The 25,724-nt window shown below is 39.8% G+C and overlaps 1 protein-coding gene across 5 annotated transcripts in view; it reads left to right on the top strand.

Annotated features, from left to right (window-relative positions):
* The window catches only part of Zw10 (Zeste-white 10 kinetochore protein), a 35,479-nt gene extending 12,873 nt beyond the window's left edge, over window positions 1-22,606 (top strand). For 4 of the 5 annotated variants that reach the window (XM_076197886.1, XM_076197884.1, XM_076197882.1 and 1 more), the window contains 13 exons: window positions 1,884-2,003; window positions 2,442-2,671; window positions 3,046-3,175; window positions 3,647-3,739; window positions 4,501-4,636; window positions 4,829-5,004; window positions 6,467-6,558; window positions 8,973-9,148; window positions 10,383-10,592; window positions 11,509-11,646; window positions 12,227-12,360; window positions 17,940-17,963; window positions 18,151-22,606. In XM_076197886.1, coding sequence (XP_076054001.1) covers window positions 1,884-2,003; window positions 2,442-2,671; window positions 3,046-3,175; window positions 3,647-3,739; window positions 4,501-4,636; window positions 4,829-5,004; window positions 6,467-6,558; window positions 8,973-9,148; window positions 10,383-10,592; window positions 11,509-11,646; window positions 12,227-12,360; window positions 17,940-17,963; window positions 18,151-18,387 — 1,896 coding nt within the window. In that variant the 3' untranslated portion in view covers window positions 18,388-22,606. The remainder of the gene's footprint in view (window positions 1-1,883; window positions 2,004-2,441; window positions 2,672-3,045; window positions 3,176-3,646; window positions 3,740-4,500; window positions 4,637-4,828; window positions 5,005-6,466; window positions 6,559-8,972; window positions 9,149-10,382; window positions 10,593-11,508; window positions 11,647-12,226; window positions 12,361-17,939; window positions 17,964-18,150) is intronic. The other variant, XM_076197885.1, reaches the window with a different exon arrangement.
* The last annotated feature ends 3,118 nt before the right edge of the window (window positions 22,607-25,724 follow it).

Genomic DNA, 25,724 nt, shown 5'->3' with positions numbered 1-25,724 from the left:
TGAGGCCTGGCGGGTGGGCAGGTGCATTATCGAGAATGGGGAGGCACTTGATGGGGAGATTGTTCTCCTCTAGGTACCTCTTAACAGCAGGGCCAAAAACCAAATTGACCCACTCAACAAAAAATTGTCTGGTAACCCAGGCCTTGGCATTGGCCCTCCATAGCACCTGAAGTTTTTCTTTTAATATTTTGTGGGCCTTAAATGCTCTGGGATTTTCGGAGTGGTACACCAGTAGGGGCTTGATTTTACAATCCCCACTGGCATCGGCACAAAGGGCAAGTGTAAGGCGGTCCTTCATGGGCTTGTGGCCTGGCATTTTTTTCTCTTCTACTGTGATGAAGGTACGGCGAGGCATCTTTTTCCACAAAAGGCCAGTCTCGTCACAATTAAAAACTTGCTGAGCAACGTAGCCTTCATCGATCACCAATTGTTCAAATTTTCGCACAAATTTGTTGGCCGCTTTCTGGTCGGCGCTAGATGCCTTGCCGTGCCGAACAACAGAGTGAATTCCAGTCCTCCTTTTGAACTTCTCGAACCACCCACGCGATGCCTTAAACTCCTGGTGTGGGTCTTGCGCCGAAGTTCCCTCGCCTGCATCCATCTTTACGAGGTCATTAACCCCTTCCATACGGTGCCGCACACGTAGGCGTCATGGACTTAGATCTCGGTGGCAGCAGCCAATGCCAGCCGTACGACGTGTCGTAATAATACTCGCATCATAAAATATAGTCACCGCATATATCGATCGTTCTCTCTTCACCCGTGAATTTTGATAACCATAGAAAATGCGATTACAAAAGAATTAGAAAGAATGTCATTATGGAGGGGGGATTACAATAAATATAATCAAGACGCCGATATGGCAGCCTCGCGAATACACTCGCTCCCCATGACGCCTACGTGTGCGGCACCGTATGGAAGGGGTTAAAGATGGCGGTCGCCTTTTCGCAAATTATGGTCTCGGTCAGTCTCCAGCTATCTCTTTCTCCTTTATCCACACGAGTAACAACCTCTCCATCTCATTGTTTACTGCCGACCTCCTCTTCGAAATGACAGAGGCCTTTGGAAGGAGTCGTAGCTTTTAGGGCTTCCTTTTGTTTTAATATCGTGCCGATCGTAGATGGATTACGGCCATATTCTTTGGCGAGATCAGCCAAACGCATCCCTTTTTTGTACTTTTCTATTATCTCTTGCTTTGTTTGGACAAAACAACAATTCTTCTCACCACTTTTATCCATCACTTTCTTGGGGCCCATAGTGAATAAAAGTTAATACACACACGTAAAGTTGCAATAAACACTAACAAAAGCTGAGGAAAAACTGTCCGAACACTTCGTGCTTTACTGAATTTCGCTAGTGTGAGACTGAGGCTTCGGTGATCCTCGTGGGCCGACGGGAAAACGAAGAGGATTCTGAGTATACGCACATACACACACAGGTCCCTCCTAGCCAATAGGATGCCAGGAAGATGCTGGGCAATAGCCAATGGCAGAGCAGCTCGGACGCGCCACTTTCAAACCAAGATACAGGATACTACAAGTATGTTTACATTCGGTGGACTCTGGGAGCTGTGAGTAGCAGCGCGCATTTTGAAATTTTCACCTTTCGTATCCTGAAATTTCTTTAGTAACAGGAGGCAATATTTTTCCGAAGAAGTGTTTCGTAACCTGAAAATTTCGTATGTAGAGCCTTTCGTAAGTAGAGGTACCACTGTATTTGTGATTTTAGTGACACTTTTATGAGTCAAATTTACACATTAGGGAAGTACCTATGAGAAGGAAATGCAAGCATATTGGTCCTTATAAAGGATGCCAATTACTCTATTTGTTATTGTTTTTCTTTTCTCTCCTCTCTTCACTTGCTGAAAAGATATTTTCTTCCAGGCTAGGCAGTTGCTGGAGCAGGCTTCTACAAAAGACATTGATGAGAAATTGGATATTATTGTAGTTCTGAAGGAAGAACTTATTGTCAAGGAAGAACAGCTGCGGTACACTTTAGGAGAGGTTGTCAAATGTGGTTTTCATCAGTAATGTTTTTATCATCAGGCATGAACCAAAGCAAGAATTGTAGTAGTGTTGCAATGGTATCCCACAATATAAATGAAATTGCTGGTCATAATAAAGCTAGATTCAGTAGAGTACAATTTAGGAAAGGAGGTAATCAGGTTAGCCTTAATCCTGTCACTGAACAATAAAAATTTGACTCGTCAATCTTGTGCAGGTCCATATAAGTAGAATTGACCAATATTAATAGGAAAATGAAAATAATTGATACTTTTTTAAATCTACAGTATAATAGTTCCCCATCTATTAAATGAAATTGTATGCCATTAGCCTTGACAATATAATCAAGTATAGCGCTGATGGAGGAGTCTTGAAGTGAAATAGTATATTTTTTTTAAATTAGCAGAGACCAGAGGTTATTAATGTTATTGTTTACAGGTGTGGAATGAAACAATAAGATGGGATGGCGTCAGCAGTGGAGACAGCCCGAAAGTAACCACTCTGACAGTTTGCTACCCAGAGAAGACACATACAGACACAAAGACCAGTAGCATGGAGAAGACAAAGTTTGAAAATATTCACGATATGTTCAAGGCTTTGCATTTTCTTGGAGAACTGGATCGGAAAACCAAAACTTTTGGAAAGAAATTGATGAACTGTGTCTTCAAGTATGAACTTTTCTAATGTATTTTATTTAGTTGTATGGATTATGTTATTTGAGTGCAATATTTACTGATTGTAGATACATTAACTTGCAGCAAATTGATTGTGTTGTAGTATATATTATACTTTATTGAGCTGAGGGTTGTTTCCAGGAACAGTCGTAGTTGATAAAGATCCATTTCTAGATCAGGTCTGACTTGGCTGAATTTAACTTGTTACAAAGAAAATACCCATAAATTGTATTGCCATATTGACAGAGGGATGGAGTTGTTAATGCCATATAAAGTATTATTATTTGACATGAATAAGATAGTTGTTTGAGATAAGTTGTAGTCAATGTAAATAGTGATTGAAATGGAACTGGTTGTATTACTTGCAGACCAATAATCCAGAGCATAGTTGAACTTAAGGTGCTGGAGGAAAGAAACAGTCATGTCCTCCAGATCAAACAGTGGCCAAATGATACCAAGAAAATGGATGCGGAAGGTGTCTTTTCAGCAGTCAAAGAGGTAAAGAAAATAGAGTGTATGCTAAGTACAGTAAGAAGACTAGCTGAGAATTATAATTATTGCCTTGAGTTTCACTGACAAGAAACCTACAGCCCCACAGCAGTTGTCAATGGTCTCCCTCCTCCTCTTCCTCCTCCTCCTTCCCTGAGACATCTGTGGGCGAGTCCAGGGACCATTGCTGGTTATCATGGAATTCAAGGCAACATCACAATATCACTTCCCAGAATGACTTATGGGCCCACCTGATGGCTGTAGCTAGTTACCTGGGAACCATGGGTCTCCTACAAGAGAGACCTGGGGCAACAGATTAATTACCTCAATAATAATCGTAGAAATTATTTATTACCCTGACTGTTAACCATGGTATTGTCAGTGCATCTCATGGCTGGCCTCTCATTTGTGTACATCTTACCACTATACTGTACTATGACTCTACCATTTATTAACAGATATTAATTTTCGGGTTTTCAGGTACTGAATTTCCTCAGGCCATTATGTGAGGAAGTTTTGTGTGAGGACGAGCCTGACAAAGAAGTTACTTTTATGACTTTCATAGGCAATCAGGTGGGAATGTACCTCTTTATTTATGTGATTGTGTGGAGTGAGAAGTGTGCAAGGCAGAGGTGGATGGAGTGAACATGAGGGGGCAACCAAGGATGAGATGGATGGATGGGGTTAAGGGGTCATTGGGAAAAAGAGGAATGTCTGTTGAGGAAGGAAAGGAGAAGACAGAAGATAGGCGTCAGTGAAGAATGGTTGTGTATGGATGATGAGTGGAAGATGGGGGTGGTTAGGGAGTATATGTGAATGATATTCTGATGCAGCCTGAAGGGATTTCTCCCCATCTTCTCTTTCTGCATGAGGGGATATAGAGGGGGGGTTGCTAATTAAATGAAGCACCTCTGCTGTGGATGTACAGTGTCTTGCTGCATTGCTTCTGACCCAGGGCAGTGGGAAAGATGCAAGGATGACCTGTCATCCAGGAGGAGCCAAGAAAAGAGGGAGGGAGGGAGGGGTGGTGAATGGGAGTGGAGTATGTGGGGATGAAATGGGTGGGAGTGGATAGATTTGACTTTGGCTACCTCCCTTGTAAGTAGGGAAAAACCCTTGGTATATGTATAAGATTGTGCTTATAATACTGTCCATGTAGACATTTGATAATGCTTCCTGCATGAAAGTCCTGCCATGACAATTTTCAACCATTGTAAGAACCACCACAACTGTCTCTTCCTCCTCCTTTCTGTTTTGCTTTCCTCCACCAATCTTCCTCCTCATCCCTTTATAAATGAGGTACGTATGATAACCATTCTGCTCTATTGTTCCAGATTGGCAAGGAGTTAACAGACTTGCTGATCCGAGACTGCATAGCTGAAGCTGTACCTTGTAAAAGTAAGGATTTAGAAAGTTTTGCAACAGTCAGCAGTGGTGCCCATGAATTACACACCTTCTTCATAGAAAAAGGTATGTTTTTGTCCTCCTTGGTAATTTTTTTTGTGTTTTTCACACCAGTCTAAATTGAATGCCCACAGCAGTGGTCTGGGAAAATATCTTGGATATATGTATTTGTAGTAACAGCTTGCTAAGAAAAGATTTTTGTATATATATATTTTTTTAAGTACAATGAAGTTCGTGTGAAACAAAATGATGTTGCAGGTTTCTATAGTACTGGGGACACAACAATGCTGGAATATGCCTCAAATGTTGACATGGTGTTCAGCAATAAGGCCTGTGCTCATCTCCTAGAAAAGGCACGAGAGCTCATGAAACGGCCTCTTCACATCACCGTTTCAGTCGCACTTAGTCTTCAAACAGGGGAGCTTGTACTTCAGGTATGAGACACTCATTCTTCCTCTCTGTGTCCAACCTTTTCATCTCACTATGATTCTCCCCTTCCCTCTTATTATCACATACAAGACCTCTGGATCTCATGCAACACTGTTGCTCTAGTTCTTTCTTGTAGTAAATCTGTAGAGTTTGTAGGAAGCTGGCCACAGCCTCTTGAGTTATCTCATAAATAACATACCCCCAGTACCCCACAACACTCAGTACGCAAACACACTCGCATTACAAAACACTTTAACAACCTGCCAAATACTACTTCAGATTCTTTCAGAAATCAACTTTGCAAAGAAATCACTCCCAAAACAAGCAAGAATTTCACCAGAATGCCTATACACAGGTCATCTTTCATTGCTAAAACAGTACCAACACAGAATTGGCTTGGCACCAGAAACCAGTTACCGTAGATGCATTTAACACATAGGAGACACTGAGCACTTTGAACCATAATGTCCTAAACTTTTCAGACAATCAATCTGTTGTCCTTGGTCTCTCTTGCAGAAGACCTGCATCTCCTTTGAGAGGTGGGGATATGATGTGTCTTTTTGTAGGAATTCTTGGACACCTGTGATTATTATCCTTCTTGGGGTTGGGGGGGGGGATCTTTCTCTTCTTGCTGTCTGAGATCCCTGTGGTGTAGCTTCTTATAGCCTGGACACAGTAGGACCTCTTTTTGGACAGTACATAAAAACATAAAAATGAAGGAGACTGCAAGACCATAAAACCTGTAGTAAGCAGTTCCATGTCTCTTACCACATGTCACCTATCCAAAGTTCTCATTTCTTAAAACAACCCATTGTTTCAGTGCTCACAAGATGGTTATGAAGTCTATTCCATTTGTTAACCACTGTTGGTAAACAAGCTCCCGCCTATTTCCTTCTTAAACCTAAATTTGCCCAGTTTAAGCCCATCACTACTAATATGGTAACACAAAAATCTCTTCAATGAATGACTGGGTTGAACTGAGCCATGTCCAGTTATGCAGGAACTGAATCTCTTTGAAGAGGGAACACAGGCACTGGAATAATTGACATTAGTGTTGCATATGGAGGTAATAGAAATAACAGCAATTGTTGCTGAATTTCATTGATTGGGAACTCAGACCCACAATGTCTGACAATGGTCCTCCCCCCCCCAAGAATTTTTTTTGCATTGTTCTCTGGGTTGTTTGACTGTGAGACAGTTTCTTTAATTGGCTTGTAGTAGTAGTAGGAAGGAAGCATTTGCCATTTGTCAGTTTGTCTCACATGAAGTGATGGAAGAAATACAGTTGAAATTGACTAATTTTGCAATACCCTTTAGCACTCTATCATAAAAGTGAGGATGGGTTTTGAAGAGGGTTAGGAGGGAGATGATTCTGACATCCATCTTGTAGGTACTCTGATGGTGCATTCTTTTCTGTGTTATCATTCATAACTTAATGAGTTGTTATTCTTATATTTCTTTCATCAGAATGAGGCAGGAGAGGAGTTGACGAAAAGTTCCATGCGTTTGGAGAAGATGTTGTCTTCTGGAACTTTCTTGTTCCCGAAATGTAAAATTAGGTAAGCTTTGCCTCACTAAATTGTTCATGACCCAGTCAGTGTGATGAGGGATGGGATAGTCCTTAATCCCTTAACCAAGTGTCAAGATAGGTAGAGTGGTTGAACATGTTATGTGTGTATCTTGCTCCTCCATACCACCACCCTTACTCCAGAGAGACATTAATTAGGTTGTTTCTGAGAAAAGGGTGATAAGGAGGAGGTGGGGGTGGTAATATGACAGCCCAAATGGCCTTCTCCCCATCTTCTCTATTTTCTACATGAGAGGACAGGTGGGGGGGGGTTGCCATTAAGTGAAGCAACTCTGCTGTGGATGTCCTGTGTTTTGCTGCATAACTTCTGACCTGGGTTGAGGGGGCAGGAGTCAGGGATGACCCATCATCCACGTGGAGCTAAGATAAGAAGGAAACAAGGGTGTTGGAATGGGTGGTAGTGGGTGCATGCATTTGACTTGGCTACCTCTCTTATAAGGGGAAAGAAGCTCTTGGTATATGAAATAGAAAGATTTCAGGAGTAGAAGTGGAAAGGGGCCACCCTATAATGAAACAGTGGTGGGGAGGGGATAAAACAACTTAAGCTGTTGGGCCCTGCTGTGGTGGAATGAGGTGGGGGGATGAATGAATGCATAAGGTGGAATGGGGGGGAGGTAGTATGTGTGAGAAAAATTTGACGCAGCCTGAAGGGATTTCTCCCCGTCTTCTCCTTTTCTGCATGAGGGGATGGAGAGGGGGGTTGCCGATTTAATAAAGTGGCCTTGCTGTGGATGTGCTGTGTCTTGCGACACTGCTTCTGACCCAGGGCAGTGGACAAGATGCAGGGATGGCCCGTCATCCAGGAGGTGCCAAGATAAGAAGGAGGGTAGAAGGTGGAGGGGAATGGAGTGGAGTGTATTGGAGATGGAATGGGTGGGAATGATTTTTATGCCTTTGTTTTTTGGCTACCTCTCTTGTAAGGGGGAAAAAGCCCTTGGTATATGTATGTGTATGCATGTATGTACTGTGATATTAACCACTTCAGTATGGTCACTCCTACGTAAGGCATCATGAGGCACAAGTGGGTACCCGAGAATGCCTGCATTGGCATTTTGATTATGTATATATATATATGTGTGTATATATATTGCAGAAACCACAAGGAAAATTAAAGTCGGAATACTGAACGTTTTCGTCTATTAGGACATCCTCAGAGTACTCTGAGGATGTCGTAATAGACGAAAACGTTCAGTATTCCGACTTTAATTTCCCTGTGGTTTCTGCAATATCTTTTCGTCACGCGTTATTGTGATTATTTTTGCAATATATACATATATATATATACACATATACATATATATATATATGTGTGTATATATATATATATACATATATATATATATATATATATATATATATATATATATATACACATACATACATACATACATACATACATACATATACCAAGGCTTTTTCCCCCTTACAAGGGAGGTAGCCAAAAAGAGAAAGGCATAAAATCATTTCCACCCATTCCATCCCTGAATACACTCCACACCCCTCCACCCTCCCTCTTATCTGAGCACCTCCTGGATGACGGGTCATCCCTGCACCTTGTCCACTGCCCTGGGTCAGAAGCAGTGTCGCAAGACACAGCACATCCACAGCAAGGCCGCTTCATTAAATCGGCGACCCCCCCCTCTCCGTCCCCCCATTGCATAAAAGGAGAGGACGGGGAGAAATCTCTTCGGGCTGCGTCAAATTTTGCTCACACATACTACCTCACCCCCCATCCCCCCGCCCATTCCACCTCATGCAATCACATCATCCATATATATATTTTATAATTGTACATGAGTTACCCCTGGATTCTGTGAACTGTTTTGATCACGTTTTCTGTGTTTATTATTACTCAGAATAAAAGAGAATGAGTAATACAGCAGTGACTTTATATTTTATAATGCGAGTAGTGTGTTGCATTGTACATTTGGCAGCTGATGCTACACATGAGAATTTGACTTGTACTGAAATGGTTAAATGAAGCGGCCTTGATATGGATGTGCTTTGCCACGCTGCATTGCTTCTGACCCAGTGCAGTGGGTGAGATGCAGGTATGACCCGTCATCCACGAGGAGCCAATATTAGAGGGAGGGAGGGGGATGAATGAGAGAGGAGTATGTGGGGATGGAATGGGTGGGAGTGGATTTTATGCCTTTGTTTTTTGGCTACTTCCCCTGTAAGGGTGAAAAAGCATTGGTATATGTATGTATGTACTGTGATAGGAGAGGCTATGAATGGGTTTTGACGGGTATGTGTTTGTAAGGATGGTGGCTAAGTCAAAAATCCTCCCACCCTATATGTAATACTACCATCCTTTTTGTAAGACTTAATTTAAATGGTTCTATGAATTCAAGTTATCAGTAAACTTCATGTTTGGTATTTCAGTGCCTCAGTTTGTGAATTAGTTGACCTGATTTACGAGATAATGGAGGAAGCCTGTCAGAGTTCTCCACAATATGCTGGCCGTCTGTTTTACACTGTTCGCAACATACTCACAATGTACTCGTCAGTAGTGCCCACTGCCCATGCTCATGTCCTCAGTACTTTGCCACAACCTGCAGGTGAGTTCATGTTAGAAGGTTACTGGATTAATGTATAGGGTTGTATCTAAGAGACACAAAGGCTGTAGGTTTTCTGTCAAAAACACCAGGGTCAACGGATTGATTGATTGTTCCTGAGACTTAACTCTTATGTATCCAATTCATTTGGTCAAATCCTTGTTCTCATTCCTGGCATCATTGATTCATGAATCCTTTAAGGATTGGTACTCTAATGCATTTTCATGACAACCACAAGACAACATCCACAAACACAAATAGATCCTACAATGGTTAATATAGAAGAGAATGTTTGCAACATTTCAAAAAATTCTCAGAAATGCTGCTTATCCATGATTATCATAAATCTGAGAAATGTCCAGTGGTCAGATTAGATGGTCATCCTCACCCAAAGGATTAATTTCTGTTTATTTTGTTATTTACCAATATTTTTTAAGCGGCTCAGGTACAATATAACTTGTATGTAGAGATGATATAAAGACCAATTTATTTTAATTTCATCAGTTTGGGGTATTTTAGGAGTATGGTTCACTATCCAATTGATATGCCTTTGGTTTATATCTATTTATATACAGAGAACTTTTCCTCCTTATAGGAGAAGTAGTCAAGTCAGAGGCACGTACCTATTCCCACCCATTTTACTCCCTTTCACCACCCCCTCCATCCCTCCCATTTCAGCTCCTCATGGATGACAGGTCATCCCTGCATCTGCCAACTGCCCTGGGTCAAATGCAATGCAGCAAGACACAGTACATCCACAGCAAGGCAGCTTCACTTACTTGGTGACCTGCCTCTCTGTATCCTCATGCAGAAAAAAAGAAGACAGGGAGAAATCCCTTCAGGCTACATCAAAATATCGTTCACACATAAGCACCCCCTATCCCCCATCCCTTCTTTCCTTTCATAACAGTATCATCCATACACAGTCATCCTCCACTCACCCCTCTCTCCTGCCTTCTCCCTTCCTTGCTCAACAGACATTCTCCTCTTGCTCAGTGCCTCATTCACCCCATTTCATCCTTAGTTGTTCCCTCAAGTTCACTCCCTCCACCTCTGCCTTCCACACCTCTTTTACTAATGTTTCATCACTTATTCTTTCCATGTGTCCAAACCATCCCAATAATCTTTCATCAGGTCCATCTGCCATCTCTTTTTCTACTCCCACTCTTCTCCTCACCTCCCTATACTATATATATAGGTGTTCTTTCTCAGGAGTCTTCTTTATTCACTGTTTCAGCTATTGTACACAACAGTGCCATGTATCTTGCCCATCATGCATTGAGTTTGGGTCAGCAATATCACCTCAGATTACCCAAGCCCCTCAGGGACAGCACCATCACAACCACTGATTTAGCACAACGGTTGCGATATACTGCAACGTCCACGTTCCTGCAGTCCATGAAGAAGAACAGAACTAGTCTTCTGGATACACTTCGGGATTCAAGCTGTAAGATCCTTGATGGTTTTTATTGTTACATTTTATGTAATGAATTGTGAGGTGGGAGAGGTAAATGTGGGATTTTTAGGCAGGGATTTAGAATTGGTGAGTGGAAAAAAATGGGGAGTGAGCCAGTGTTAGTTTGTGGATGACACTGTGCATGGTTGAATCTGAGAATACACTAAAGCAGTTGTTAGTGGAATTTAGGAGAGTATGTGAAATGAGGTTATTGAGAGTAAGTATAGGCAAAAATGATGAAATGTACAGGGAGTAATGATGGTGGCAGGTTGGAGAGGAGTAGGGTGAAAGGGGACGTAGAGGCAGTGAATTATAGAGAAAAGGAGGCAAGTAAATATCTGAGGGGGTGAATGAAAAGTGTTTTAAGAAATAGGTGTCTGGATATGAAAAGGTTGTAAGAGGGAGTGGTTGTGCCCATAGTACAGTATCAATCAGGAACTTGGAATTTGAAGGAGGTTGAAAGGAAGAGCTTATAGTATTAGTAAGTATGGACAGAATGAGAAATGTGGTGGTGAGGCAGAGAGCAGATGTGGAAGGAGAACTGTCAGGTAAAGTAGATCAAAAGGTGTTTGCATGGTCTGAGCAAATGAAAAGAATAAGTGAAGAAAGACTTGCAGAAAGAGTGTGGATAACAGAAGTGGAAGGAGTTAACTTTAGAGGAAAACGGAGAACAAAGTTGATGAATGTGGTGATGGGGGCATTGGATCCAAGAGGAATGTGTTGAGCAAGGAAGAGTGCAATCTAGAAAAATAGCTTCAGGAGATTTGCCCATTTGAAAAGTAATTTTTTCAAACCCAATATTCAGATGCAGTTGTGTCTGTCAGTCATGAATTAATAGATAGTGCACAAGATATTGTAAAATTATATCATAGGAGGAGAAATTTATTTTTTTCTCATGCTTTTACAGTGTTTGAAACAATTGGTTCACATGCCACCTTAGTTCCTGCTGCAGAACAGCATGTGAAACAAATTCTTCATCAACTAGAACTACTGAAGAAAGTGTGGCAAAATGTTCTTCCTCAGAAAGTGTACACAAAGAGCATGGGTAAGTATTATTGATACTTGCAGAAGTAAACCTAAACAGGTCTACAGGTTTATCAATGGATGCTCGCTGGCTGAACGGGTTAGAACATTGCTACTTGCAATTAAGGTCGAGGTAAAGGTAGTTTGAACCCTGCTGCCAGTGAGTTGGACCAAGGTCATAGTTCAGTAAATTCCATGCTACAAAGTCCTCTAATTGGGGCACTGACTGTCCTAGTCTGATAAAAAGAAGTTCACGATGTTAAACTGATTGAGAGATAGAAACCATCTAAGCTAATAGTGGATGAAGGTGCATCAACACTATGGGAAGTGGGGTGTAAATTGTATAGAAAAAATATAGATTTTATTCTCAGTGTTAGTTCAACTAACACTGAAAGTAAGATCAATATCTAAATGGGAGTGGGTTTATGCCTTTGACTTTGGCTACCTCCCTTGTAAAGGAAAAAAAAAGTCCTTGATGTATGTATGTATTCTCAGTGTTCAGTTGACTTTATAATACAACCTTTATTTAAATCTTTCATGAAATGCAATAATTCTTTAGGCACAGTACAGTCTTGATATCAGTACTTTTTAATTTTTTTCAGGTATTCTTGTAGGATCTGTAATAGAAGAAGTTATTACAAGAGTGGTTGGACTGGAAGACATCTCTGCAGAGGCTGCACTTTCTTTGATAAATGTTATGAATATACTTAAGGACAACATACCACCACTGTTTCAGGTAATAAATCTTATTCTTATTTGTTTGATAAAGTTGTCACAGGTCTTTAGAACCTGTCTTCATCTGGAGGTAAAGACCTGAAGGTCAGACACTCGATCTCTGGAGTGTGCCCAAGATCAGTCACTTGTTTTTCCTCCACTTATTCACATGAAAAGAGCTGACAGCCCCTCTCCTGTCCTACTATTCTGAGTTGGTGACAGAAATAGTCCCACACAATCCAATGTTTCTTCCCTGAGAGTTCTGTGAGAGGGCCCAGGGTCTGTTGTCAGTCGCTTTGAGGCTGGGATACTAGTCATTGAAATTAGAGAGTGAAACTATGTTGAAAGGGAGTGAAGAAAGGACAAGGGGGAGAAAGAGTGGCTATACTTGTAAGTGAAGAGATAGGTAAACGTGGTGGAGTGGAAGGAGGTTTCTTCAAGGTTAATATGGATGAAGGTGAAACTGGTAAGGGAGATGTGGGTCCTTGTAAGTGCGTATGGGCCTAGTAGTGTGAAGAGTCTAAATGAAAGGGAGGCTTTTTGGATAGATTTAGATGAGTGCATAGAGAGTTTAGGGAAAATGTCAATGTGGTGGTATTAGGAGATCTCAATGCTAGGGTAGGAGACAAACCAATAGACAAGTGGTTGGGAAGTGTAGAGTTCCAGGAAAAAATTGTAGTGGAGAGATGATGTTGGAGATGTGTCTAGAAGAGAGTTGATGATAGCAAGTAATGTTTAGGAATAAAGTCAAGCATAAGTACACATGGGAGAGGGTAGTGGATGGAAGTGTGGTAGATAGTACTTTAATGGACTATATAGTGGTAACCAGAAGAAGAGTAGGAAGAGTTTTGGATGTACATGTTCTGAGGAGAGAGAATGGGGGAATATCAGGTAATTTTTTGGCGGAAGGCAAGTTGAGAGTGGAGGATAGATGGAGAAAGAGGAAAAAGATAGAAAGTAGGGAGGTCCTTCGGGTAAACTGCTTAAATGAGGAAAAAGGGGTACAAGGAGCTGAGAGAAGAGTGGGAATGAAGGATAAAGTAGAACTAGGAGTGAAGGAGGAATGGGGATGTTTCAAGGAGGGAGTCACAAAGTGTGCAAAGATGGTGTGTGGAGCAAGGAGGATGGTAGGAAATAGACGGAAGGGTAGTAAGTGGTGGAACGATGAAGCAAAGAAGGTTGTAGAAGAGAAGAAACCAGCATTCACAGATTGGTTACAAAATAAGATGAGAGAATAATATGAGAGATACAAAGAAAAGAGAAGAGAAGTAAAGCATGAGATAAAGGAGACAGACATGAAATGTGGCAAGAGTATGACAGAAAATTTTGAAAGTAATGAAAAGATGTTTTTGGAAGGAAATTAAGAGAGGAAGAGGAGGTGAATCAAGTAGAGAAAAGAAGCTAAAAGGTGTAGATGGAGAGATGATAATGGAAGGTATAGTGATGGTGGACTAACTGGGTAGAGTGCCAGAGGACTGGAGGAGTGCCTGTATAGTTCTGCTTTACAAGGGAGAAGGGGACAAGTGTAATTGTAGTAGTTTCATAGAGATCAGTTTGTTGAGTGTAGTTGGGAAGGGTTATGGGAGGGTTTTGATTGAGAGGATTAGGAGAGTAATAGAGGGAGTAATTGGTGAGGAACAATGTGGGTTTAGGACAGGTAGGGGTTGTGTGGATCAGATTTTTATGGTAAGGCAGATATGTGAGAAAGCTTTAGGAAAAGATAAGGATTTTTTGGGGCCTTTATGGATTTGGGAAAGGCTTATGACAGGGTAGACAGGAAGGCACTGTGGGAGGTATTGTATATGGGATAGGAGGGAAGCTATAAAGAGCAGTCAGGAGTTTTTACAAGAATAGTAGAGCCTGTGATAGAATTAGAAATTGAGAGTGTGAGTGATTTGTGGTAAAGGTGGAACTTCACCAGGGATGTGTTATGTTGCCTTGCCTGTTCAATTTATACGTGGATGGGGTGGCGCAAGAGATAAGTGCAAGGGTAATGGGCCGGGGATTGGAAGTGTGAAAGTGGAGAAAAATGGAAGAAAAGCCAGTTGTTGTTTGTTGACAGCACTGTACTTGTGGCAGGATCAGAGGAGGGATTAAGAAAGTTAGTGGTGGATTTTGGGAAGGTATGCAAAAGAAGGAAGATGAAGATAAATGTGGGTAAAAGTAAGATGATGAGATGTACAAAGGGAGAGGATGACAGTAAATTGGAAGTGAGTATTAAAGGTGAGAGACTGGAGGAAGTGGATAGCTTTAGACACTGGTGCGAATGTGGCAGGAAAGGGAGGAGTGAAGATGGAGGTAGATTTTAAATTGAGAGAAGCAAGTAAATGCCCTGGAGGATTAAAAAGTGTAATGAGGAATAGACATTTGGGAATGGATGCTAAAAGGAGAGTGTATGAAGGAGTGATTGTGCCAACAGCACTGTCTGGGGCAGAAACATAGAACATAGGTGAGAAAAAGTTTAAATGTGTTTGAGATGAAATGCCTGAGAAGTATGGTAAGGGTTACTAGGCTGGATAGAGTGAGAAATGAGGAGGTGAGGAGGAGAATGGGGGTGGAAAGGGAGTTGGGAGATAGGGTTGATGAAAGAGTATTGGGATGGTTTGGACACATGGAAAGAATGAGTGAAGAAAGATTATTAAAAGGGGTGTGGAAGGTGGAGTGAGTGAGCATGAGGGGGTGACCAAGGATGAGATTGATGGATGGTGTAAAAGGGGCATTGGGAATGAAAGGACTGTCTGTTGAGGAAGGGAGAAGACAGAAAATAGGGGATAGTGGAGAATGGTTATGTATGGATGGTATTTTGATGCATAGAAGGGAGTGGGTGGGGGATGGGGCAGGTGATGGAGTATGTGTGAATGATATTTTGACGCAGCCCGAAGGGATTTCTCCCCCTCTCCATTTATGCATGAGGGGATGGAGAGAGGGCGCTCTCTGATTAAATGAAGTGGCCTTGGTATGGATTTGTTGTGTCTTGCTAAATTGTTTCCAACCCAGGGCAGTGGGTGTGATGCAGGGATGACCTGTCATCCAGGAGGAGCCAAGAAAAGAGTGAGGGAGGGGTGGTGAATTGGAGTGGAGTATGTGGAAATGAAATGGGTGGGGGTGGATTTATTCCTTTGACTTTGGCTACCTCCCTTGTAAGGGGGAAAAAACCATTGGTGTATGTATGAAGTTGGAGAAACCAAACATGTATTATGTAAATGTGTGTCACAGCTCGAAGGAATTTCCTTTTTGTCTGCTCTGTAATTTCTCAAGTGGATGAGGAAGGAAGGATGCCGTTTAATCAAATAGTGGGGTAAATTGGGTTTGGCTGCTGGACCTGCCAGTGGAGGTGCTGTCATACTGTTTTTCTTCTGACATGAGGAGTAGGCAGGCTACAAGGATGATTAATCATTCACAAGGAACTAAGATAGAATGGACAACAGATAATTGTGGGATGTGTGAATGGTAGTTACCTGGACCAGGCCATCCACCATAGAAAGGGGAAAGGGCCTCCTGATATGTGTATATATGTGTGCATCTTTATTATTGTTATTATTAATAACATTATAAATAATAATTAAAAGGCTGGTGAATGGGAGTGGAGTACTGTATGTGGGGATGAAATGGGTGGGAGTGGAATTATGCCTTTTTACTTTGACTACCTCCCCTCTAAGGGGGGAAAACCCTTGGTATATAAATATATATATGCATGTATTATTAACTCTGTCATGCTAAATTGCATCACCCACATCATATTGATTGCTGTTAGGCCAATCTGAAAATGTCCAAATTTCATAATCCTTCAAATTCACTAATGTCATCCTGTGAAATGAAAGTATTGTCGGACATAATCAGTGTCTTCGTTATAGTACAATATCTTGTCTCAGTTGGTTTATTTATTTATTTTTTGTAGGGGTTCTACAATAAGATCATACTGCAGTTTTTGAAAGTTTCTGATTATTGAGAGGATTGATTCAGTCAATCTGTTGCCCCTGGTCTCTTAATGTAGATGACCTATGGCTTGTAAGTAAATGGTACGAGCCACCAGATTAGTCCATAAGTCACTCAAGGAATACATGTTTTGTTATTGTCAGGGTAAGGCTAGAATTGGACCATGAGGTGTTCGTTGTCTTTAGTGTGGTGATTGCATCAGAAGCAGTTTGCTTCTGTGACCAGGCCTATTCTGTGTTGGTAGTCTTTTAATGCTGGATAGTGACTGAAACAGTCATGGTACTGTAACACTTGTTATGGGAGGGATTTATGTATCTGTAAGGTTGATGTCTTGGGGAGGGGGAATTTGGAGGAGAACAGTTTTGAGGAAGAGTAGCATGGACTTAGGAGAGGAAGAGGGCACGAATCAAGATTTTGCAATAAGACGTATACAAAAAGTTTCTGTCAGAAGATAAGGATGTCTTCAGCTTTCATAGATTTGGAGGTGTATGACAGTCAAGAAAAGTGTTATGGAATTGTTGCATTTGAGAGGTATGAGACCAGTGCCAAATTTTTTCAAGATCCCTAAAAAAGAAAAGAAAGAATTGAGAACCCCTTACCTAGAAGGAAAACATTAAGCTCACTAAGACTTGGATGGCAAGAAATGACAGCTAATATGCAAAGTAAGTACCATCCCTAGGAATTCCTCTTTTCAGTATTGTTATCATACAGGGTAGCTTTGTTTGTGTATGGGTTTCATGTAGAACGTACATTAGGTTCTGAGCTCAGACGCTAAACAGAACCCTGTGATGTTACAAGTCAGGCAGTGGATCAAGGCAAATTGAATACACGTTGGTAATCAGAAACTTCAGTGCCAATGTAGGGAAGAACATGGGTGAATCATGTGTCGGAAAGTTTGAAATAGGTGAGTACAATGAGAGAGGAAAAATCATAGATATTTTTGTTGAGAAATACACGAGACTAATAAACCCGTACTTCCAGAAGGGTTACAGTATTTCATATACACAGTTGCTCTGTTGATCCTCTTGTATAGCTGTATGTTGGGCCAGTTTCACTTTAACAACCACTTACTTGTTGCATAAGAGATCACTTTCCCTTGCCTACTGCTCAAGCCAGAAGCAATGCAGCAAGACACAGCACCTCCATGGTAGGGCCCAACAGCTGAAGCTGGTTTACCACCACTGCTTCATTACATGGTGACCCTCCCCTTTCATTTACTCATAAAATGTATAATTTTACTGGCGTCAAGTTTATATTCTGCAAATTTTTAAAATTTCTTTCTTTCCTTCTGGATTTTTTCCTAGGTACCACTTCTGTTGATAAATAACATCAATAGAAGGGAGTGGAATGGGTGGGAGTGGGTGCATGCCTTTTGATTTGGCTTTCTCCCTTATAAGGGTTAAAAAAATTGGTATATAGATAGATAGGCCACTTGTATAGGCAGATAGACCACTTCTTCATCCTCTGATCTTTCACTGTCCTCTTTGTTTCTCTCTCTCTCTCTCTCTCTCTCTCTCTCTCTCTCTCTCTCTCTCTCTCAAACAATAAATTGTCATAACACCTCCACTTCATATGCATTAAATCCTATTTATTGCTCTACTCAACATGTAAGGACATTGATGTTATAGATGTTTTTAATTTTGTTTTCCATTTTGCTCAATCAAGGATGAGGACGAAGAACCTCCAGAGGTAGTATAGTTTGTTGATCCAGTATATTTTTCTTAATCAACAAAATTCTAATTTAGACATTCTCGTTCCCAATGATTTTGGAAAATGTGTTCATATTGTAATCTGTGTAAGGTGTGGATATTGTCTCAATATTTTCAAATGTTTCTTTACTTTATTTGAAAGAATAAGATAAAATTATATTTTCTAGGTTGAGGATGATTCAGACACTAGTCCTGGGGATGTCGTACAAAATGTGCGATACTGGTTGAAATTCTGTGAGCTGATCATCCTTTTGGAAGCAAGTCTTCGGGATATCCTCGACAGATGGGCTGATGGCAAGGGACCTCTTGCGCATCAATTCACAACTGACGAAGTGAAACAACTTATTAGAGCACTGTTCCAGAATACAGATCGAAGAGCTCAAGTTCTGGCAAAGATTAAATGATGTTGAAAGTTTGAGTAAAAGATTTCTATAAAGCTGACCTGGTACAAATAAGGTGATTTTTATGCATGTATGATACTAATTTCTTTTACATCATTGTGGATAAGTGCATCCAGTGATTCTAGTTATGCATTCGAGTTTATAGATATTGTTCTATAAACAGAATTGATAAAAGGAAAATGTCTAAGACAGCTATTTACATAGAAACTATGTTGATTAGATGACAAAATTTATATTTGTATTGTACATCAGAGAAAGCAGTATCTAAAGTTATAGAATACGGACTTTTCCACAATAGGTTATGTATATAATAATTCACTTATATTGTGATTATTCCTTCCCTTTTTCTCTCAATCCTTTTAATTATAAAGTTATATGGGTTTCAGCAGTGAGCATAGTCCAACAATGGGGATTGAAAGGGATGTTGCAAGTTCCGTTATCAGAATTAATCAAGATATTACTGACTTCAGGGACATTTTGAGGTCATGTTCCAAGCACAAGATCTTAACTAGTGCAATATGTCAGTGACGAATATATTCATACATAAAAATAGTATATTTCATAAATATGTATTTATTTATTCTCAAACATTTCCCTCCTTGTTTAACACTCTTATGTGAATTTCACACCCATCAGGGAAGCTCCTCTGTCTTATGGAGTTGGAAGGAAGAGATTTTATGATGAATGTGACGCTTATATGAAAGTAGCAAATAAGGAGAGCAAGATGTTTGAATTAAATGTTGGTTTGAGGCAGGGATGTAAAATGTCGCCATAACTTCAGTCTCAGTATGAAGGAAAATGAGCAAGAATGGATGTTAAGCAGCATGTAATATGCGAAAGTCATTGCTCTGCTCACCAGTACATGAGGGTTTGAAGAGGATGGTAAATGAATTTGGTTAAATTTTCTGGGGGAGGAACTGAAAATTTATGTGTCAAAGAGCTATGATGGTATTCTAGAGTGAGTTATGATGGTATTCTAGAGTGAAAAGCAAATGGAGCATCTAGAAACTATGTTGATTACATAGTTTGTGATGTGCATGAAAGTGGAAAATGGGAAAGAGATAGCAGAGAAGACAGGAGGCTTCCAAGGAATGGTGTGGAAAAGGAAAGGATGTCAATGGAAGTAGTGAGAGGAATGTAGGAATCAATAGTTTTGCTGGCTGTGTTTAGGATGAGAATCCAGCTGATGTGGAGGTGAGACTGCCATCCTTGGCATTTATTTCCCAGTATTGGATGTTTCTTGTTTACCCAGTTGTAATGTACAGAAAAAAAAAAGATTTCGGATCTCTGATGATCAGATTAAATCTAAAGGTTGTTTATTATTATTTTTTTTTTTTTTATGTTGAACTCACTTCTTTTAGGCTATTACACAAGTTGATACATCCTTATGGAAATTTGTTTCTTGATTTACTTTTTTCAAATTTTTACCATCAAACTTACTTCCACCCCAAACCAAGCTCAGTCAGTATTGTCCACTACTTTCATCGATCTTAACACCCTTGTCAGTTTGTCTTCTAGACTGGTGACGTGTTTGGCTGATGGTGCTTGTATTCTCTCAGTCTTGTTTATATCCTTCATTTTGTTTGGAAACTACATCACTGCTGCATGTTCTGATCTAACGCTGATCAGGTTATCAATGAATTATCGCTTTTCTGTCCATGAAGTGAAAAGGTACTTTGATGTTTGTAAATACCCCCCATGGTTTGCCTAGTCTTTCTGATGTGCTTGTCAGGTGGCAAATTATTTGTGACCAACCCTCAATGTCCTCTATTGTTCATGTAATAAGGGGGAAAGAAGCCTTTTGGTATATAGATTGGATTGTTTCAGTCTCCACTGGATGAATTGTTGATAGCTTATTCTTACTTTTTCCCATTTCCAATACATCCCATTTTTGTAATTGAAATTCATTTTCCACATGTACCTCCCTTTTTATGCTCTAACTTTCTTGTAATGATTTGTAGTCTTCTTCATCCAGTATTCTCATCATCTTTGCAGCATCTGCTAACAGGTTAGTGTAGCTTGTCATTTGTTCCATGTTTCTTAGCTACATTTACAATGTTACGATTGTGTCAGTATTGACCCTTGCCGAACACTGGTAATTCCGTCCATCTTGACATCGTATTTTTGACAGTTCTTGTGTATTGGTCATTAAAAAATGCTTCATCCAATCCAGTAAATTCCAATTTCTACACATAATTTATGATGGGCTTTATGAAAGGCTCTATAAGATCTATATACATACAATCCACCCAGCCCTGTCTTCTGTAATACATCAACTGCTCTTAAGTAAAAGCTTAAGGTTTGAGTTGTGTGGTCTTCCATTTTAGAAACTGAGTTGATTGTATGCCAAGATGGCCATCTTTCCCAATTATTTAACCGACCTGTTTCTCAATCTCTTCACACAATCGTCTGTAATTCAGGAGGTTCTCCTTACTTCCGTCTATATGAATTTTATAATTTTTTGTCTTTAGGGTCTGTATTAATGGTTTCCGTAGTAGATATCTGCTTTATTTGGTAGCTTGTTCTCTGCTGAACACAAAATATGTTCATATTCAGGTATTTTTTGGTATCTAACCTGGCTGATAATAATAATCCATCTATATTAACATATGACACTTTTTAGTTTCCTTACATTGTTGTCTGTACTGACCTGCTTCCCTTACAACATTCCATCAGTTTCTTCTCTGATACTTGATGTTTCTCTCTCTTTATCTCTGTCCTAGGCTTCATTGACAGCCTCCTCTACTTTTACTTGTTCTTCCTCAGTTGCATCCCTCCTTATCCAAATATTCTTAGACATTTCCCCATTTGTTAGTTTCTATGTCATTTGTGACCTGAGCTTTATTTTTATTGGATGAGCTCCTTCCATTAATGTCTTCTTTGTTAATCTTTTTTCAATGATGATATCTTTAATTGAAGATCTCCAGAAGTTGCTGGGGTCAAAACAACTCACCAGTGTGCTGGGAAGCATTGTGAGTATTTGGTTCAAAAGTGATGGTGCCGCATATAAAGTGCTTCCGTGCCATCACCTGTATATATGGATGTGGAACATGGATGATGAATGCAAGAGATAATTGTGGAGGTGGTGGAAATGAGGTAAGTGAGGGCCAGTATGGAGTTGAAAAATATGACTTGGAACAACAGTATATGTGAAGAGGCTGGGATACAGTTTGGAATAGGAGAAAGATTAGATTAGAGCAAGCCAGCCTTTGGTGGTATCATGATGAGAAAGCATGGCAGTAGACATTCACACAGGGTACAGGAATTGGGGGTGCGAGGAGTGAGAGCAAAGAAAAATGAGAGTAGATGGAATGAATGAAGCTACAAGAGCTCATGGTTAGGATGTTAAAGAAGCAAATATGGGTGAGTTGCAGAAGACTTAAGACGGTGACCTGTATCATGAGAGATGTTTACTGGAAATGAACTGATAGTATTGCTGGATAGGTGATGTGGTTCCATTTGGAAGTGAGAGGGATTTATGAAAAGTAAGTAAACACATTGAGGAACTTCCTATCCTCTGTTTAGCTACTTCATTTTGTAGGTAACAGCTGACTGGATTGTTCATTCTGTCCAAAAAATTCCAGTTCTCAGAATAAAATATCTTGGTATGGGAATGAATTAAACTTTTTCTTTTCATTATAGTTTTTTGTGTTTGTTTCTTGCCTCAAATTTCATTGACTGGAAACCCACAGCCCTGCAATAGTCAGCAGAGTCCCTAGGCCTTCCCACAGGAGGAAGTATTGGACTGTTGTTTTTGTTGTATAAATGTGATTCAGTTTCCAGGCACTGCTGACTACTAAGAGGAAGAGTATGAGAGCAGTCACTGGGTGTGGGTGGAAAAAAATTGGAGGAATAGTACATACTATACCAAAGGCTTTTTCCCCATTGTAAGGAAAGTAAGGGGGGAAAAAAGCCCTTGGTATATGTATGGATGTACTATTCCTGGAGGAATAGTAGTTGAAGTTAATAGAAGTCATTGTCCTACCTCTTGGGGCTGAACATCAAGATTGAGGGTAATGGAATTTGAAGAAATGAGACTGGGATAGTTCTCTTCATTGTCTATCTCCCAAAACCACTCATGTATGTGCCAGCTCCCATTGTTGGTTCCTTATTCTGTATTAAAACCACTAAACAGGAATGTAAAAACAGTTCATATGTATACTTTATATACTTTTTTGCACAACAATTGAGTTGTACTATCAAAATAAAAAAATTATATTGATATATGTAGATACTTTTATCCTTTGTATGGTCATTTGATTGGATATTTTTTATTTTGATTAGGGAGTGTTTACAGGAAGGAGAGTATTTGATATATTGGTATATGTATGTATGAGAACATTTTGAAAATAATTGTTTTTCTGTCCCATCCATCTGGTTCCCAATTGACAAATGCCCATGGATGACCCATAGATCTTAGTATTCCTGTTCTAGAAAAAATGTTTAGGTATATGCATACATTTAGGTATACAGACGCTCCTCAACTTACGTTTTAGTTACGTTCCGAACAGCCGAACGTAAGTTGAAAATGAACGTAAGTTGTTACTGTACTATACATCCGTAAATTCTATTACCGTATCTTACAAAACACCCCTAAATCATTAATTATACACATAACATTGTAAAATAATAACATTAATTTCAAATTAAATTCAAGCAACATAAATTGAGATGGTGGAGGAGGAGGGGAGGAGGAGGCAAGGCACTTTCAGTCTGTCGTTTGTGCAATGTAAACAATGGACACAGCGTCATGCGTAAGTATCGTTTGAACTACGGAGAGCGCGCTAAACTAAAAAATTCACTAAATTTTTTTTTACAATTTTTTTTTTTTACAGTCAGTTCAAACGTAAAATCGAAAAAACGTAAAACGAATGAACGTAAGTAGAGGAGCGTCTGTATACATACATGCAGTGGGTGAGATGGAGGGATGACCTGTCATCCAGGAGGAGCCAAGAGAAGAGGGAAGGAGGGGTGGTGAGTGGGAGAGGAGTATGTGGGGATAAAATGGGTGGAAGTGGATTTATGCCTTTGACTTTGGTTACCTCCCTTGTGAGGAGGAAAAAAGCCCTTGTTATATGTATGTATGTATGTATGTACATACATATGTATACCTAAAGGTCCCCTATCCTTACAAGGGAGGTGGCCAGCCAAAGAATGTCCCCACTATTCATCCGTCACACCTGTTTAATATTCATTTGTTGCCTCTTCCATCTTTGGTCCATTGTTTTGGATCACCATTAGCATGTACCCATCAGCGGTGCCTTTCTGAGGAGGGTTAAAACTATGGTGTGTAGGTTCTGAAGTTAATGAGTTTTGCAGTTGTTTAGGTTGTGCCTGGTTGAAGTGGCACATTTATGTTCAACTGGATTTTTTGTATGCTTTGTTTTTGTTATTATTTTGTCTATATACCAAAGGGTTCTTCCCCACTTACAAGGGAGATAACCAGCCAAGGCATGCACCCACACCCACCTGTCACCCATTTGTTTCCATTTTTTCTTAAAAAATAATAATAATAATTTGTATATTATTCCTCAGTAATAGAACAATATTAACATAAAATGGAAAGAAAGGAAATTTAAAAAAGGATGTAATTGATAGGTACAGAGATGAGCATAAATTGTTTTATAAATTTGTTATTGGGAAACAAACTAAATGCCCAAGCTCAAATTAGATGAAATAGTATGTGGGGAAGCAAAAAAGCATTGAAATAATAAAGAATTCTTATTTGAATTCTTGAAGAGGGCCTTTAGCAAGATATGGAAGTAACCAAAGAGTTATTAAACAATATAATGTAAAATGAAAAGATTTCTTGAGAACTTAGAATGCAGAAAACAGTTCAAGTAGATACAACAAATTATTATGTACTCCTTGGAATAGAGAAGAATGCCTCGGGACTGGAAAATAGCAAATGTGGTTCCAATCTACGAGGTAGGAACACCCGAAATTGCACCAATATCTTAGATCAGCATGATAACCAGACCATGTTAGAGGTGGATGATTTGGACGAGCGAATCCTTGTAGATAAACCAGATTCGGAAAAAGGACCTATGAGATGGGACCCATGAACATATGTATTAGGTGAATACACATATTAAGACTTTTCTGTACAAATGTATCGGCATGTGGAATTGTTTGGTTGAAGTAATCCAATAAAGATAGAAAATAAATTAATTTAAGTCAAGTTTGACTAATGAGAAAAGGGAATTTCTCTAGCATAGATATTTATCCTAAGGGTAAGTATTATAATTAGATAAAGTCACACACACTCACAGCAGGAAATTATTCTCGTGAAACATGTAAAAGAAATGCTTTACCATTTCGCCATGAACTCGCTCTACTGACCAAAGGTCTCAAGAAGGAAAAAAATCTACACGAATATACACGATAATTATTTTAAAACGTTCGACATATACATCAACCATCGTTCCCTAACCATATCCTGTTCACTGTAGACGTGTAATTTATCTTCTTTTTCTTCTTCCTCTTTCTTCCCGTTTCTTCACCCTCTTCCTCCTCCTCCTGGAGCAACCGCAACGCCAAGGCCGTTGAAATACCGAGGTCAGTCGTTGGCCAAGACAGCTTCCGCGCAGCGAGGGTGGAAGTCACTCGACTCCCGCGCAGACTCCGACATACCATCACGCATCTGGTGAACAGTTTCGTCCACGTCGATATGGGATTTATTTTCATTTTTGCAAGTCAAACTGCCGTTTGTCACGAAATGTTGTTTTGTGAGACATGAACGTTTTTTGTTTATTCCGAATGAATAAAACTGCCCAGAGGCAAACAGAAAAAGTATGTAATACTTGATCAGTCTCAGTGGTTATTGTCCAAATTCCCACAAGGATATGAACATCGTTTTTTTGTGGGCTTTGTATATATATTTTTTAATTTATTGTCATTGTCCTAATTTTGCAGTTTCCCTGCGTTATTTACAACTTCGAAATCTTTATTATAGTGTATCAATTAGATTTTTTTCTTCTAGAATTATTTTTAAGAAAATTGTTCAGTCATTGTCGAATGGACAAGGCGTATGTTGTTTTGCCCACGGATATTTGGGGATGCAGGGTTCTCGGATAACATTAGCTGATAAATATTAGCAATGGACAAAAATATTTGCATAAATGATTCATTTAATTTTAGTTTGTTTGATTTTATTATTGTTTTTTACAATGTCGTTTCTTTTCTGTTTGCCTGATTGAAAATGGAGATTTGCATAAGCTCAGTAATATATGTGCGTCTTATACAAGCGTAAACACCTACCCAAGGTCTAAATATATATTCTTAGATCTTGCACCTACCTACCTACCTACAAACTACGTAACTACAAACACACTCGTCCT

The sequence above is a fragment of the Oratosquilla oratoria genome, chromosome 14, assembly GCF_046742065.1.
Source record: "Oratosquilla oratoria isolate Oo_2021 chromosome 14, ASM4674206v1, whole genome shotgun sequence".
Classification (NCBI taxonomy): Eukaryota; Metazoa; Arthropoda; class Malacostraca; order Stomatopoda; family Squillidae; genus Oratosquilla; species Oratosquilla oratoria.
Note: the sequence above shows the minus strand (reverse complement) of the source record. Positions and strands in the feature narration are given on the sequence as shown.